The 17,096-nt window shown below is 49.1% G+C and overlaps 1 protein-coding gene across 13 annotated transcripts in view; it reads right to left on the bottom strand.

The window, feature by feature from the left end:
- Window positions 1–17,096, bottom strand: part of CEP164 (centrosomal protein 164) — a 96,505-nt gene that overhangs the window by 48,899 nt on the left and 30,510 nt on the right. For 12 of the 13 annotated variants that reach the window (XM_050921858.1, XM_050921861.1, XM_050921859.1 and 9 more), the window contains 5 exons: window positions 16,819–16,893; window positions 15,243–15,326; window positions 11,276–11,361; window positions 9,332–9,487; window positions 3,169–3,387 (listed from right to left, as the gene is read on the bottom strand). In XM_050921858.1, the coding sequence (XP_050777815.1) occupies window positions 3,169–3,387; window positions 9,332–9,487; window positions 11,276–11,361; window positions 15,243–15,326; window positions 16,819–16,893 (620 nt within the window). The remainder of the gene's footprint in view (window positions 1–3,168; window positions 3,388–9,331; window positions 9,488–11,275; window positions 11,362–15,242; window positions 15,327–16,818; window positions 16,894–17,096) is intronic. The other variant, XM_050921865.1, reaches the window with a different exon arrangement.

Below are 17,096 nucleotides of genomic sequence, written 5' to 3'. Positions count from 1 at the left end.
CCATCACTAAATGAGGAGGAAAGACAATAAACAGAAAACGCAGCAATGGCCAATGTGTTAAATTTTGGTTGAGAACTACTGGCCTAGACAAAGCTACTGTAACGTGGTTCACAGTCAAGCTGGAAAGGCATATTGAATGGAGTTCCACAGGGATCTGTCCCGGGTCCAGTTCTATTCAATATCTTCGTCAATGATTTGGATAATGGCAGAGCGAGTACACTTAAAGTTTGTAGACTATGGCAAGCAGGGCAGGGTTGCAAGGATTTTGGATTAAGGCAGAGCTCACGAACAGGTTTCTTCCAGATAGGCGATAAGAGGAGTCTTGGACAAATGTAAATTAAACACGGCAGGCCAAATCTGCATATGGAGTAAACGAAGGGATGGGCGAAGGCCAGAGACCAAACCCCAGGGGTTGTTCTCTCTCTGGGGTACAAAGACAGTGAACTTTGGTGGTATAAGAGGAAGACAAATAAGACATTTTGTTATCCATCGCTGAGGATAACAGGACAGCACTTTCTGCATTCATGAAAGTTATGGATCCTGGCCATGATGGCTAGTGACGCTGGGAGGTTGCATTAAGTGAGAAAGTGCTTTAGACAAGGATTTTAGCCTACTGAAAGTTACGTGTAGATGCTAAGAAATGTACTGTACCTTTTGTTTTAAAAGGAACTTGCTGTTCTTATTATCTTTGCTCACTATCTCTTAAATCTTCATCTTTGTTAATAACCCCATTTGTTTTCACTATAAGTAGAATCCAGTGCTGTGCTGTTAGATTGGAGCAGATACTCAGCGGATTCAGTTGTGTGCGTACACAGTTCCCCTTAGGAACAGTGAACCTGGTAATTCCAGGGAGGGGGCTGGACACTAAACGGGAACGATTCTGAGGAGTTCGGAGACTGGAGTGCACCAAGGGCTGGCAGAGCTCAGAGGAGAGTGCTTGAGTGACTGAAGGGGTGTCAGCATCAGGGAGCTGCTACAAGACAGCCTGCCTCTCACTGAGCTGGGGGGGTAACAGGGGAACTCTCAGTTCCAGGCACCCTGAGAAAGCGTCAAGTTATCAAACAGGCTAATATTCACTGGTGTGGTTAATAGTGAATGTCACATGAGACACAGGAGGTGACTGCCCCTCAACTCGGCACTGGCGAGGCCTCAGATGGAGTGCTGTGTCCAGTTCTCGGCACCACACTAAGAAAAAAGTGGATAAAATGGAGGAGTCCAAGGAGAGCAACAAAAATGATAAAAGGTTTAAAAATCTGACCTATGAGGAAAGGTTAAAAAAAACTGGGCATGTTTAGTCTTGAGCACAGATGACTCAGAGGGACCTGAGAACAGTCTTCAAATACATTAAGGGCGGTTATAAAGAGGGCAGTGATCAGATGTTCTCCATGTTCACTGAAGGCAGGACAAGAAGTAATCGTGTGAGATACTGTTGCAAAAAAAGCAAACATGATTCTGGGATGCATTAACAGGTGTGTTGTAAACAAGACACGAGAAGCCATTCTTCCGCTTTACTCTGCACTGGTCAGGCCTCAGCTGGACTACTGTGTCCAGTTCTGGGCACTGCATTTCAAGAAAGATGTGGAAAAATTGGAGAGGGTCCAGAGAAGAGCAACAAGAATGATTAAAGGTCTTGAGAACATGACCTATGAAGGAAGGCTGAAAGAATTGGGTTTGTTTAGTTTGGAAAAGAGAAGACTGAGAGGGGACATGATAGCAGTTTTCAAGTATCTAAAAGGGTGTCATCAGGAGGAGGGAAAAAACTTGTTCACCTTAGCCTCCAATGATAGAACAAGAAGCAATGGGCTTAAACTGCAGCAAGGGAGATTTAGGTTGGACATTAGGAAAAAGTTCCTAACTGTCAGGGTAGTTAAACACTGGAATAGATTGCCTAGGGAAGTTGTGGAATCTCCATCTCTGGAGATATTTAAGAGTAGGTTAGATAAATGTCTATTAGGGATGGTCTAGACAATATCTGGTCCTGCCATGAGGGCAGGGGACTGGACTTGATGACCTCTCGAGGTCCCTTCCAGTCCTGGAGTCTATGAGTCTATGAGTTAATCTGCAGCAAGGGAGATAAAGGTTAGATATTGGGAAAAGCGGTCTAACTCTAAGGGGAGGTAAGCTCTGGAATAGGCTCCAAGGGAGGCTGTGGAATCCCCGTCACTGGAGGTTTTTATGAACAGGCTGGACAAACACCTGTCAGGGATGGTCTAGGTTCACCTGATCCTGCCTCAGAGCAGGGGACTGCACTCAATGGTCTCTTGCGGTGCCTTCCAGTCTGACATTTCTCGGATTCCCCACAGCACTGTTCAGGAAGATGCTTCTTGGTCTGCTCAGCACACTGCAAGGAGCATATTTAACAGAACCAGCACAAACACGACCCAGAGGCTGAGTGCAGAAGCAACACTGAAAGTTTTAAACAGAGAACCTGAAGCTTCTGACAAGGTTCAGCTCCCTGGGTAACCTTCAAGCCCATGCAGCCTGACCGGGCTTTGACGTATAACTGGACACATTCCCCGCTCCTAAAAGCCTTGTTCTGAAGTACCTGGGAATTCAGCATGTGGCACTCCTGGAGTAACCCCATGTGCCCTGATGCTCCAATTTCCAATTCTATCACTGCCACTTAGCCTAGGCTTGAACATCTGCCACGCTGTAAACCACTGAGCACAGAGAAGGATACTTTACCCAGGTTTACAAGCTGAGAGACAGGTGCATATGCTGAAAGCTACATTTGTATCAGATCACAGCTCTTCCCACTGGACTAGGAGGAAAAGGCTCCCTGCTCTATGCTGGAACCACCAAGAGCTTTACCCAGACACAGATGCACACACTGCACATACACGCCAAGGATTTACATCGTGTCCATAAGCAGCGTTTATAGCAGAATGTTATTGTCTGTGAGATGCACAGACTGTCATGCGCAGCACGGAGCCTGAGGAGGTAAAACAAGTCCCTCATTCTTCTTCACCCAAAAATCCCAGCCCAGTCCCCTGGATCCAAGACGTTGGCAAAGTGACACCAGTCTCTTTTCCACGGGAGACACAGTGGCTTGCAGACCCCTCAGGATCACAGGGATGGCAGACAGTGGTACAGCACAAGCATGGGGTCTCCAGCAATGAGTCACAGCAGGGGAAGGTTTGGGGGCTGCAGGATGAGTTAGAGTATTACCAGAGGGACTTCTCTTTCTGCTGATGAAGCACTTGAGCTTCTTCCTCCTCCTCTTGCCTCAACTCCTCCTGGAATCGCCGAACCCTCTCCTCCTTGGCTTGCAGTAAACGCTCTTTTTCTTGCTCCAGCTCCTGCTCCTGCTCCCTGGCTATTTCGTTCAGGGATTCTGCAGAAGGCCAGTTCAAGGACATCACTTGCTTGATTTCCTCCTCAAGTTGTCTGCCAGAAAATAAAAAAGCTGTCTTTAAAACAGGATAACGAGAACTGGCTAATGCAGTGAGAACAGTACCACTCCACCTACCCTGCAAGGATCTCAAAGCCATGTAAAACGCCAGCTAAGGGGATACACAGAAAGCACTGCCCCTACCACTGGTATGTAGCTACCTCTGGACTGGAGCACAGCAGCTGCTGACCAGCTCTGCACGACAAGGGATGAAGGGTGGTGTAAGTGGGTGCAAGCACTGGGGTGGGGGTGGGGAAGAAATGGAATGTGCTTCACCTCACAACTTATCCTCTTGATGTTCCTCTGAGCATGTCTGGAGAACTGAGCCACCCCAACACTCTTTATACAATTACACCACTTGCCTTGTCTCCAGTTGGGACTGCAGGGGGAAAGTCAGGGAGGCAGCATGTCATTACCAAGTTGGAATTTAACCAGCAGCACAGCAGGGTTAACACCACAACTCTTACAAAGAGAGCTCTCAACAAGTACAAATGACATGCAGCCAGGGCATGAGTTTTAGATTTCCTTCCAAAGATAGCACCTCCAGCAAGAGTCCCCAAGCACCACTGATTGAATCCAATACTGAAGACAGGGAAGGACCCCTCCTCCTGTAGCATCCTTGGATATCGCCTACTCCTGTTCTGTACTGGCCCATCACCACTTTGCTTGCAAGATGTGCCAGAACCTCAGTGCATGAGTGTCAGGCTGGGGGAAAAGTGCTTGGTGACAATGGAGCCACAACTGACGCTTCTGGGTACTACTGGAATACAGACAGTAAGGAGTTACAAGGGAAGAGGCAGAATCTCAGCACGGCCTGGAGAACAATGGGCTCACTCTGAAAGGCCAAATGCACTAAGCAGCAGTCTCATGCAGTGACTATAGTATGACAGCATATGTTCTACGGGCTCGTTGGGCCTGGGCTCGGAGAATGGCTCACATAGAGCAGCAGCAGGATTTGGCAGCTGCCTTTTGTTTCCCTATAGGCCAGAAAGGTCTCAGCTGAATGGGCAGGAAAACAGACTAACCTCTGGGGAACAATTATTCTGTCGTGAAAAACAGACCCAAAGAATACCTCTAGCATATGCAGGAAACAGGACAGTGGCTAAGCCTCACAGTTGGCTCAGGCAGCAGGGAGGATGGGTAAGCAGAACTCCAAGTGGAACACATGTCTTCATAAGGCAGGCCAAGGCGCCCTCCTGTGGCAAGCTACAGCCAAACAGGCAGCCTGCCTCAGCTTCCCTCCTCCACAGTCCCCATAACATCACACAAACTCTCTCGCCTCAGAAACACCCCTCCTGGGAGCCAGTTTATTACTAAAACATCACGCAAACGGTCCGTGAAAAAGCCCCAAAACCAGACCATTTGTCACCTCCAGTGCACATGGTCCTTAAAGTCCCACAATAACTAGTCCATTGACTTAGCACTTACTGCACTCTGCCCTCTTCCACCACACCCAGGTTCTTCTTCGGTCCTCTCCTGTTCTTCTGCCAGGACAGCTGGACTGCAATGCACTCTTCCCAGTGGGAACCCCTCAGTCTCTCTGCTGGGAGATCATCCACACCAGGAAGCACCCATCACATCCCTGGGCCCCCACACTGGTCCGCTGGGTCCAGCTCTCCGGTGCGGAGAGGGTAGTGGGTAAGCCCCTCTGCTGCTTGCCGGCTGTCAGCCCTCTCCGGCCGTCAGCTACAGCTCTTTGGCTTACAAGTGAGCCAGCCCTCTGCTTTTTTGCTGCCTTCAGCACCAGCGCTCCAGTCCTTGCCTCAGCCTTGGGGAGGTCAATAGGCAAACCCCTCTCCTGCCTTCAGCTTTCCCCCAGGAACCTCCTACAGCCCTCTTCGAGGACCTCCTCCCTCTCTGATTCACCCTGATCCTTTATAGCCCCAGGTGCTGCCATGCCCACTTAACTGGCCAAATTCAGAGCACCTGAGCTGGCACAAGGCCGCTGGACCTTCAGCTAAAGGGGTCAAAAGAAAACAAGAACAACGAGAAAAGCCCATGAATGCAAAACCTTGCCCCTCCAGTTCGGTAACCTGCACATGAGGTTGGCAAAGTTGGCGCCAGCCACTGAGCTACTCCAGCCATTAGGGTTCTGCCAAGGGCAGGGCCGCCCAGAGGGGGAGGCAAGAGGGGCAATTTGCCCCAGGCCCCAGGCTCCGCATGGGCCCCCACGAGAGTTTTTCGGGGCCCCTGGAGCGGGGTCCTTCACTCGCTCGGGGGCTCCAGAAAACTCTTGTGGGGCCAGGCCCCGGAGCTTCTTCCGCTACCGGTCCTTGCTGGCGGGGGAGTCCTTCCGCTCCGGGGCGGAAGGACCCCCCGCCATCGCATTACCGCCAAAGCGGGACCTGCCGCCGAAGTGCAGCCCGCTCTTCGGCGGTGATTCGGTGGCGGGGGGCCCTTCCGTTCAGGGACCCGCCGCCGAAGTGCCCCGAAGACGTGCGGCGGGGACCCCCGCCACCGAATTACCGCCGAAGAGCGGGCTGCACTTCGGCGGCGGGTCCTGCTTCGGCGGTAATTCGCCGGCGGAGGGCCTCCGCCGCAGGTCTTCGGGGCACTTCGGCGGCGGGTCCCAGAACGGAAGGGCCCCCCACCGCCGAACAGGGCCGGCTCTAGAATTTCGGCGCAATGGGGGCACCCTGTCGCTTGCCGGTCCCACGGCTTTAGTGGACCTCCCGCAGGCATGGCTGCGGATGCTCCACCAGAGCCACGGGACCAGCGGACCCTCCACAGGCACGCCTGCGGGAGGTCCACCGGAGCCGCCTGCCGCCGATGGCCCCAGGCCCCCGGAATCCTCTGGGCGGCCCTGGCCAAGGGACCCCAGATCCCCCAACCACAAAGTACACAGAGGGCTCCTTGCCAGCTCACGATGCAATGCCAACCCTCTCACTGGCCAGGTGACACTGTGGGAGGAGGCCTCAGGTCACAGGGGATATTAGAAAACAAGCAGGAGGTTTGATGGGGCTGCACCAGTGCTACAGAGGACAGGCAGAAGTCGATTAACTGAAGTGCCAGACTAATTCAGACAAGGGTACGGGAAACATCTCAATGCTCTTCCTGATCTCTGCCATGCCCCGATTTCTAATCTGGTTTGCTTGTTCAGCAAAGTCCCTGGTACAGGTAATTAACTAGTCAGTGACTTATCTATAACCCTGGGAGAACACTCGAGGCGAGGACCTCAGAGGAAGCTCGGGGCTCTGAAACTCAGCCTTCTTCACTCAAGTGGAATGAGAACGCATTCAGACAAACGTTACGCAGAGAGAGGGATGAAAAAGCTCCAGAACACCCTCTCTCAGCTTGGCCTGGATTGTGACCAAAGGTAGCTTTCTTGCTTGGGAACCAGCAAGGACACACTGTTCAGCTATCACTGGGCACAGCACCACAGCAATGCCTCTAAAAAGAACCATTAAACCAAACACGACAGGGACTTGGGAGAGCTGGATTCTAGTCCTGGCTTCGCTGCTGCCATGCTGAGTGACCTAGGAAAGCAGCTTCCCCTCTTCATGCCTCAGCTTCTCCAACAGACACACAGCACAGCCTCCTTGGTGGAAAGGGTAAAGATCAGCCTTGGGATACTGAGGATATCTAAGTGACTGCTTTCCTCCCTGCACCACCCTCCCACAGCTGCGGGGCTTCTGATGGGAATACCTACATTGAAACACTAGCGGAATGGAGGCCACCGGTTCTCCCCTTCTCATCCAGCCACTGCCTGAATTTGCTGATCTTCACAAGGACGCCGTGGTCCTCAAGATTGCGCAAAAGAGGGCAAGGGAGAAGAGTTTCTCCTTCGCCTCTTTAAGCCAGGAGAGCACCAGTGTCTGGATGATGTGACCTTTCACCAATTCTGGCAGCAGCACCTTCCCACTGTGCGAATATAGAAAGGCCACAGGTCATGACAACGCATGCTTGTATGGCCACATGTTCGAAAGAGCCCAACAGCCAAGGACTTTGGAAACTCTGTCTCGCTCTCTTTTCCAGCCTATGCAGTGGGCTCGTGTTTATAGTTAAAGGAAGATGAGCTGTGGCATGAGTTAGAAGGAAGTCTGCTTGTAAAAGGGAAAAGCTGAGGCTTCCCCACAAATATTCTGGTGAATAGCAGTCATGGGGATGGAGGGAGAAAAAGGAAAGAAAAAAAGAGAAAGAAGTCAAGAGTTCAAAAAGAAAATGTAATTCGGTAATAACCCTGCTTGAGCTTACCAGGTCAAAGCCAGGGCTCTTCAAATACACAAGAACCATGCACAAAAATGGCACTCTTTCCACTGCACCTGTATGTTCAGAGAGAGCTCTGCCTTCTCTTCATTTGGCTAGTCACCCGATTCTCTAGTCTGCACGCATTCCCATAGTCTGCAATGGGAACATTGTTTATACCGGGACTGGTGATTTTACTTAGCCAGCTTCACCCTTTCACCAGCTAAAGCAAACCAGGGAGTGTCTGGCTCAAACGAACATGCTACTTATGGATGAGGTGTTTTTCTGAATCAGTTATATAAATGTGCTGGAAGCTTGCCAGCCTCCGGTAATAGACAGCAATAGGATCTCCGAAAATTCAAGAGAAAACCAATCTGTTTCTAATTAAGCTTTTTCAAAGGGCAGCAAAGTTATGAGGCCTGAAAGAGGCTCCAGGCGGGGAAAAACTGCACTGGTCTAGATACAAAATGAAAATTCTGCTTCCCGGGTAGCGAGATCGAAAGCTGCAGGCCTTGGCATGCTCTGACTCCGCTGAACTGAGGCAGAGGCTCCGCGACGCTGCCGGGGACCAGGGAATTCAGTGATGTCAGTAACACCAGAAAAAGGGTGCAGCCACTACAGAGAATGCAAGCAGTGTGGGGTGCGGGGGTCCTTGGGGCTATAGATAAATCATGCACTCCTAATACTGCCATGGTACCTCCCAATACATAGCCCATGCTAACGCTACATGTAACAATGCCCAAAGCTTATCATCCTGAGCTGGACAACACTCCAAGCTCCTTGTTGTCATTTTCCACCCCTCCTACCTCAATTTTCGTTTTTTAAAAGTATTTATACAAACTATTCCCTGTTTTTCAAGGCACGTATTTTCCTGAACACTCCATTGAGACACCCTCACACTTCCCTACCAGTGAGCACAGATTGTCTCAAAAGTTGCATGTACCCTGTGAGGGCACCACCAGTTCTGCCCAGTTACCCCTGGTGTTTTTTTCAGCAGAGACACAAAAATCTGCAAGACTGTTTCCACCAAGATCTGTTGCTGTAGGACTGCAGGCACCTGACTGCAAAGGCAGCCAGTTTAGTAAGCAATAAGCCACTGGCCTTTACTGGGGACTCTAGTTCTACCAGCTTGGGCTGTGATTTCACCAGATAAAACAAGCCAAGGTGCAATCCACCGTTCACGGATGGCAGTTAAACGCATTTGATATTTGTGACTCTGATCTCAGCAGTGCTCAGCAATTATACTTTGAGGAATCAGCTCTCTGGCATAAAACTAGATAGGCATGGCTGGCCTTTCTAACCACACAGAGACGCTGAAGTGCTCTCTTCCAAGCAGGAAGTGAGCAAATCTTACTTCAATCATTTCTGCACTGCCTAGGAATGAACCTGATAATCTAACTCTTAACCTGAATTTTCTAACGCTTAGTGATTATATCATGACACCTGACTGTATAAGGCCCAGTGGCTGGGCAAGAACAGCAGCTATTTCATTTTCCCTAATACAGACAATTGACACATTGGGCTATTGGTTGCAGGACTGGCGGCAAAACAGCACCTTAGGAACATGCGCACTTTGGAGCTGCACCTTGCAGTGCTCTTGGTTTTGAACTCATTCTCCCAGCGCCGACTGAGAATCTCAACTGAAAGCACCAAGCCACATCTCACATTCAGCAGGGGTCACATACGAGAACAGCATACAAGAAGGCAAGAACTCTCCTGTTCAGAGCGCCAGAGGAATTTAAGTCGAGCCCTTACGCCTGGTGAGGGGTTGCAGGCTCCTCCTCCTTTGGACTATCCAGCGATCCCTCCTTTTGCTCCAAGGCAGCAGTCTCTTCCTGGCTGGCGTTCTCGAAACTTAAACACTTCTCTTCGGCCATTTTGCAAGCACTGAAGGGGCGCTGGTCCCTCTCACTTCGCAGCAGTAAAAAGGTAACAGAATAACAGATTAGTGAAAAGTGCACTCCACTGCTTCCTCCATTTAAACAGGATGGAGGGAGACCAAGATGCAAAGCCAAAGTGACGGGTGCACACATCTGCAACAGCACTGCATACCTGCTGAGGGTACCAGCTAATTAGTCCAACTCTGTTGTTGCCTAAGGGCAAAACAACAGCTCCCTTCCATCCTCCAAACCAGCGTAGGAGTCGCAAGCATTGAAAGACTAATAGGTGGCTGGGGCATAAGTAAGTGTCTGTCAATCTCTAAATGCTGAATCCCTTTCCAGGGAAATTTTCCCTTCTTTTCCAAGCCCTTGGAGAATTTCCCAAAGCATATCTGAAGACAAACCAACCCCCATTAGCAATATCTACACTGTATCTGAACTACAGCTGGAAATACCAGCAGGCATGCTCATATCTGCAGCCCTACAGCATTTCAGAGGCAGAAAGACAAGAGACACTAGACAAGTACAAAGCAGCTTTACCAGCAAAGAGGAGGAATGAAGAATGAAGAGAGCTCTGGGAAGCAGGTATAGAGTGATAAGATGTTTGCTGCACAGAGGATGTATTTTCAGGGAGCCTTTGTATGAGCAGCATCTCCGAGCACAAGTGCACAGGGTTCACCAGTGTCTATGGCAGGTTGTAACAACTACTACAGATCAGTCTCTCCCCATCATCCTTTTTGGAACAGGGCCATCTTCAGCACTAGGGCACAGGACCGTGGTTCCCAAATGCCCAACACACCAGAATACTATGAAACTACACATGGAGATTAGGTGTCTAACACACATTTCCTCTGCAAACAAAACATTCTACAGCTCCCAGGAGAGACTTGCCGGAAGACTGACCTGCTGTGGTCAGAACATTTCTGTATTTTTAAACTTGTCACCACAAATAGAAAAAACAAAAACAAACAAACATCTTCCAGTCCCTGCAGTAACTAAGTGTTAGGATGTCCAGATTGTCCCTGGGATAGAAAATGTTGCTCTCCAGAATTAAAGCTTCAACAGACCATGACACAAAATAGTCTAGTATAGACACTGGGTCCATTCTGCCTGCTGTAGGAATGCACCCTCATGTAAATAAATGGAATTGGTTCCACTTAGGTCAGGGCTGGATTCATCCATTGTCATTAACAGGGAGCCGTCCTGTCACCGGAGAGCATTTAGCCACTGATAAGCTAACTGCACAGTACTGATATTCCAAGAGGCCCAGTACAAAGTGGACTGGGAGGGGCTGCTTCAGACGCTGAATAATCTGATAAGTGACATGTAGTGACAGTCTCCCATAGTTAAATGCCATGAGCCACAACAGAAGATTTGAACTAGTCCAGAGCATCCTGATAGGACTGCCAAATGTTAGCTATGTTCACCCAGGTCAGCAACAGAGAAGAAAAGAAAAGTTTCCTAGCCTTAGAGAAAAGCCAAATAGCCTTAAGGGAAACAAGAAGTTGGCGCTCTCTGGTGGAGTTTTCAGGGAGATGAAAGGTACATCGTTTGCTTGCCTACCCAGCCAGAGGCCTGAAGCAGCACTGAACCCGCTGAGACAGCAGGGGAGAGGGGAAAAAAGAGGAGAAGAAAGTGAAAGACGAAGGAAAAGACCTTAAGATAAACAGCCCAGGGTTTCTACAGCTTAACAAGGTGATTCCTGCTGGGGTTGCAATGATCACACTACAATAGCCTCAGGTGTAAGCTGGATAGGAGAGCAATGAGGATCAAGACCTCTACATCCATCGTTTGTAGTACTGGCCTCACTATACCATACCTCTCAGCAGCTTTGGGTCTTTTGCTTTGCTCTTCTTCTAAGCTGGCTTCGCTTTGGTCCTTTTCCTCTTCTCCCAGCCCCTGGGCCTGCAGGTAAAAGCAAACGGTGTGGGGTTTGCAGACTCCATTACTCTTGAGACTTTACAGTCGTTCTGCAGAAGAGATGAGGGAAGCCTGTGCTGCTTTGTCCCTGTAGCTGAGCATCACACCGAGGCAGCAAACAAACTGGCCCTCAGAAAACAGTCCAAGCAATTGCTAAAATCAAAATGCTCTGTCCCTCTCTGATGCACAAAAGAGACCTTACAGAGCTTTACAAACACTAATAAACCTAACAGCCCCCTTGCAAGATGTTTTGAATGCTCTAGTGATTTTGGGGTCCAAGTTGAGACACCTGAAAAGGTTTTCAGAGTGCGGGGGCTCAGCACCTTGGAAAGTCAAGTTGGGCACCAAAACCACTTGTCACTTTTGAAAATGTTGGCCTGAGTTCCTAGCCCAATTTTACAGGAAAGGAAACAGAGACACAGAAGTGAAATGAGAGGCCAAATTCACAGCAGGAGTGAGTGGCTGAGCTGGGAACAGACCCCCACCCCCCGACTCAGTCCTATGCCATGGCTTCTCTCCAGGACAGCATCAGAGCATGAGGGGCCAGGCTCCGGGTTGTACAGGTGGAGTCAGACCCCACCACATGGCGACAAACTGCCCTCTCACAGGGAACGCCCTTGGGACTCCGGGGCAGGAAGGCTCCCTTGCTAGCATCCCCTGGGAGCGACTGCGATGCCACGTTTCACAAAGCAGCCTTGCACAATTGCCAAAGGACAGTGGGGATCTTCTGGCAGGGCAGAGAGGAAACCAAGGAGCCTGGAAGTTTAGAAGCTGCCTAGGAACATAAGGGGGGGTGAGAAGCAGACAACTCAGTCTCAGATAGAGAACCAATCCAACAGATGAGAACAAGGCTAGGGCATCAGAAACAGCCTCCCCCTCCACTCAGGGAAGGCAAGGCATGGACCATTAAAGGCAACACGTCCTGGACCTAAGGCCTTCCTGCAATCCAGCTGTCACTCCTGTGAGAGGAGTGCCCCTCTGGAAGGGAAAGTGTTAAGAGTCCATCTTTCGATCGATCGGAGGCTCCCCGCACACTCCTTGGTAGCTCAGCGCTAAGGAGCTGAGGCAGTGACTTTGCCATATGGAAGTGCACTAAGGGGCAGGGCCAACATTTTAAAAATAATGAAATTATAAATAGCAATGATTTATGCAAATTTCTAGTAGAGCAATGAGCAGAAGGATTCCCTGCTAGTGCTGTCACACCTCATCACATCAACCCAGTCAGACCTCTCCTAGGCAGCTCCCTCTCTCCTGCCCCAAGCAATTAATGGCTTCAGGTCCTAAGTACTGGGCAGCTCAGCAAACATTCCCTGGCTTCAGATGGGATCTGTTACTGTCACCTTTGAAAGCACAAATGGCTATTTTTATTCCTAGAAAGATCTCATTCCCCTACTAGAGACATTGGTGGGGAGCCTACACTGAGGGCTGTCACCTGGCTCTCACTCGGTCACTTTCTCTCTAACTGAAACGACCTGCACCCCTTGACACTGCGATTAAAGGAACTGCTCAGGTTCATTTTTATAAGCTGGGGTTAGCCTGTTTCTTCCGCAGTGCATCAGCGTTCTAGCCCCGGGGACAGCTTTGGGCTGGGAGTCAGGAGGTCTGGGGTTTAAATCCTGGTTCTGCCACTGAATCACTGTGTGGCTGTGGGCAAGTCCCTTCCCCTCCGCTACCTCAGTCCTGTCCCGTGGGGATCCTGGATAAGAGCAAAGTGGTGGTATTAGTCCGGTCTCCTGTTCTGCTGGGACGCAGATCTGTGAAACCGGCCAGACTCAGGATGAAACACAAGATTGAGGGGGGAGACAGAAGGGGAGGAGAAATGACAAGCTGTTCTTCAAGAGGTCAGTCTAGCCCAATTCCTTTCTAAGGGTATGATCAAAGCCCAAAGAAGGCAAGATAAGGATTCCCATTGACTTCAAAGGGAATTAGATCAGGTCCTGCGTCTGTTTCTAAATTAGCCTTTTACCACTATTGCTACCATTGATGCAGCTTCACTGGTGGAGCCGAATGTCAGCAGCTTAAACACTGTGTCCTCTAAGCCTGCTCAGAGCCTGTCTAGACAGCAACGAGTTAACATGGCTGGGGCTGTGGCACCTGGTCCCTAGGTACACTGCTGGAGCAGAGCCAGGCGTAGCAATAATGGGATCACCAGGAGGGAAAATGCTAGTATAGATCAGACCAATATGAATAAGGCTGTTCTCAGAGTCAAATGAAAAACATCATCATTATCCTACAGAAGAGACTTCACCTCCCTTCCAGCCCTAAAGAGAGGCCAGGAAAAATATTTCCAGTCTACATAAAATCTTCATCGGAGATCTCAAAGCTCTTGGCAAACACCAGAGCGTTCTACCCTTCCTCCAGGCAGGAGTTAGCCCCATCTATAGGAGGAGGATTCAGGGGCAGGGTGAGGAGAGTGGAGTGCCTTATTCATCGGGAGTGCGTGAGCCCAGTCCCTCACTCTAGACAACAGACAGTGCGGCCTCTGCTGAGCCACTGAGTTCATCTACTGCAGATCCCAACACAGAGTATTCACTGAGAAACTCAAACCCGAACACTGGTCGCTCAGCTGTCACATAAGCAATTTTATTTCAAGAAACAGGATATTTTGCCAAAGCAAAAGCAAGCCCCTTCTGTAGAAATAAACACATTCTAACCAACCAGAAGTGTCATTTGAAAACATCCTCTCTCAACACAAAGGAGCAGCTGCAGTTCAGCAGGGGGCACCATTTCAAACCCACCTCTCTTTCCTCGAGACAAGGCTGTAATAAACTCATAATGTGTCTGATCCAATGAGGAATTTGTATGCATGATACTTATATGCTGAAGCAAAAAGGAGAGAGGAAAATATACAACAGGCACGTATTTTGTTTTCCTTTCAAACCAGATTATCTTCATTATTAGGCAAAAGAGGACAGGTGTATTCTCCAAACGCCACCTAAGCAAACTTGGACTTCTACTCTCTGCCAGACAGGTGGCGAGTTTGTCACTTGGGGTGTCTTCCACTCGGCTGATTGACTCACTTACAGTCAGATCAAGGCTGAATAAACCGCAGCTGGAGCCCTGACCCAATGCTTACTGACATACAATGCAGCGCACTCCTTCAGCTGATGCACTGCCAAGCTTACCTTGTACAGTGGGTGAGGTAAAATTGGCTTGGTAACAAACTGGAGACACACAGATAAAACCTCCAGATGCACAGAAACCTCCTTCAACCAGAACTGCCCTCATTCAGTCGCTTCCTGGATGGGGCAACTCACTCGCCACACCACAAACCCACACCTCTGTTCACATGTCACATTGACCCAGACAAATTAGGCAACACCCACAAAAAATGTAAGCGGCCTGGGCGCCTGATACCTGTCCAAGCAAGTCAGCCTCTGGTTTTCTTGGAACACTTGCTTATTTTTTTCCCTACATCATTTTCCATTATCCAAATCCCACCCATCCACTTAGGAGAAAAAAGAGAAACACACACACGCAGCAGGAAAATATAAAATACACTCACTGTCCCACCAACAATCACCAGAGAAAGAGGGATCCGAGGAAAGGCAACACGCCCATACAGAGACACTACAAGGTATGTGTACGCTGGCTCTGAACGGGAACTAGCTTTCCAGCTAAGGAACATATTGCAGCTGCCTCTGCATTTGGCTGTGCTCTGCATTCAGCATGGACAGGGCACTGCACTAGGACTCAAGCAGACCGTGATTTTAAGCCCAGCTCTGCCACTCCTCACTGTGTGGCCTCCACACTGCACTTCTGGTTTCCCTTCATACAGCCTCATACAAGGCCAGAGCCATCCTCCTCTGCAGAGCACATTATCCCCCATCCACAGCTCCATCGCTGACTGCACAGCCACCACTCACCTCAACCTTGGGGCTGTCCAGAGCAGCAGAAAGAATATCCATATCCAGGACCTGCTCAGAGATCCTACTTTGGAAACCAAAGTCCTAAAAGAAAAAATAAAGAGAAGGGGCTGGTTTCAGATGGATACATAGGTTCTAACAAAGATCCCCAGGAGTCAGGACACAGACCTACCACAGCCAGGGATATGCAGTTCTGGTCACATCAACTCAGAAAAAAATACATTAGAAATAGAAAAGATACCGACAAGGGCAACAAAAATGACTAGGGGTCCCAACTTTTAGCTTGGAAAAGAGATGACTAAGGGGGCTATAATAGAGGTCTATAAAATCATGAATGGTGTGAAAAAAGTGAATAGGGAAGTGTTATTTCTCCTTCACATAACACAAGAACTAGGGGTCACCCAATGAAATGAATAGGCAGTAGGTTTAAAACAAACAAAAGGAAGTACTTCTTCACACAATGCACAGTCAGCCTGTGGAACTCATTGACAGGATGTTGTGAAGGCCAAAAGTATAACTGGATTAAAAAAAGAATTAGATACATTAAAGGAAGATAGGTCCATCAATTGCTATTAGCTAAGATGGTCAGGGATGCAACCCCATGCTCTTAGTGTCTCTAAATCTCTGACTGCCAGAGTGGGTCTGGACAATGTGGGATGGATCACTTGATAGTTGCCCTGTTCTGTTCATCTGCTTTGAAGCACCTGGCACTGGCCACCGTTGAATGACAGGATATTGAACTAGATGGACCATTAGTCTGACCCATTTTGGCCATTCTGACAGACTGTAGGCGAGAGAAAATGTCTTAAACAAAGACTGTAATCTTGGTAGATTAAATTTTAGACTTTCTGTTTTCACTTTTAATTGCATGTAACCATTTCTACCTTTATCCCAACTAACTGATATCACTTAACCTGTGTCCTTTTGTTCATGAACTTGATTTATTTTTGCTATAAACCAACTCAATGCTGTGTTTGAAGGAAGGGGTGTGTGTACTCCAGTTACATTAATAAGATGCAATATGACACCTGAATATCCTCTGTTAGTGAATGGTGACAGAGTCCATGTGTTGAAGAGAGCCATCTCTGAGGAGCTTGGGGACTGGAGTTCACTGATTGCTACCTGCCAGGTGAGGTTTGGGCTGGGAGAGCCTAGAGGAGTTTGCTGGTGAGGCAGGGAGCTGATATACAGTCCAATCTCCAGCAGAGCTCACACGTGCGGAGATAGAGGGTAACACACTGGCTCACAGGTCTGCATATCCCCAGAGTCAGAGCTGGGTTCCATTCCATACTCTACCACTGACTCGCAGTGAGACCTTAGTCCAGGCACTTCAGTTCTTGGGGTCTGGGTTTCCCCAGCAGTGGAATGGAGTTATACTGAGCCAAGCCTTTAAAAAAAGTGTTTGGAGACCCTTGGAAGCAAGGCTCTCCAAGTGCAAAATATTGTGTTGGTTTGGGCCACCCCGTAAAGTTCTTTCCCAGCAGTGGGGAGATAGGGATAGGGGACTGCAGGAGGCCTGAGGACTCATTTGCTGAGTGCTCATAGAGGAACACAAGGTTGATGCCAGAGGACTCACCGTTAGACGAAGCAGCTCATGATCGGAACGGTCAGAAACCTGCAATTCTTTCACGTGCTCACTGGCCTCGGACTCCTTTAAAAACCCAAAATCGATACAGTTACATTACAGTCTGTGTTCTCGCATGTTTACATGGCCATTCCCAACACAAAGCAGACCTATAGGTACTAGGAAGACAAATCCAATCTGTACAAACCACAGAGACACGCCCAGGTTTCTTAGACACTACACAAAAGGCATTTCTAAAGGTGTGACCCACAGACAACCACAAGACACCA

This window comes from Gopherus flavomarginatus, chromosome 13 (genome assembly GCF_025201925.1).
Source record: "Gopherus flavomarginatus isolate rGopFla2 chromosome 13, rGopFla2.mat.asm, whole genome shotgun sequence".
Lineage (NCBI taxonomy): Eukaryota > Metazoa > Chordata > Testudines > Testudinidae > Gopherus > Gopherus flavomarginatus.
Note: the sequence above shows the minus strand (reverse complement) of the source record. Positions and strands in the feature narration are given on the sequence as shown.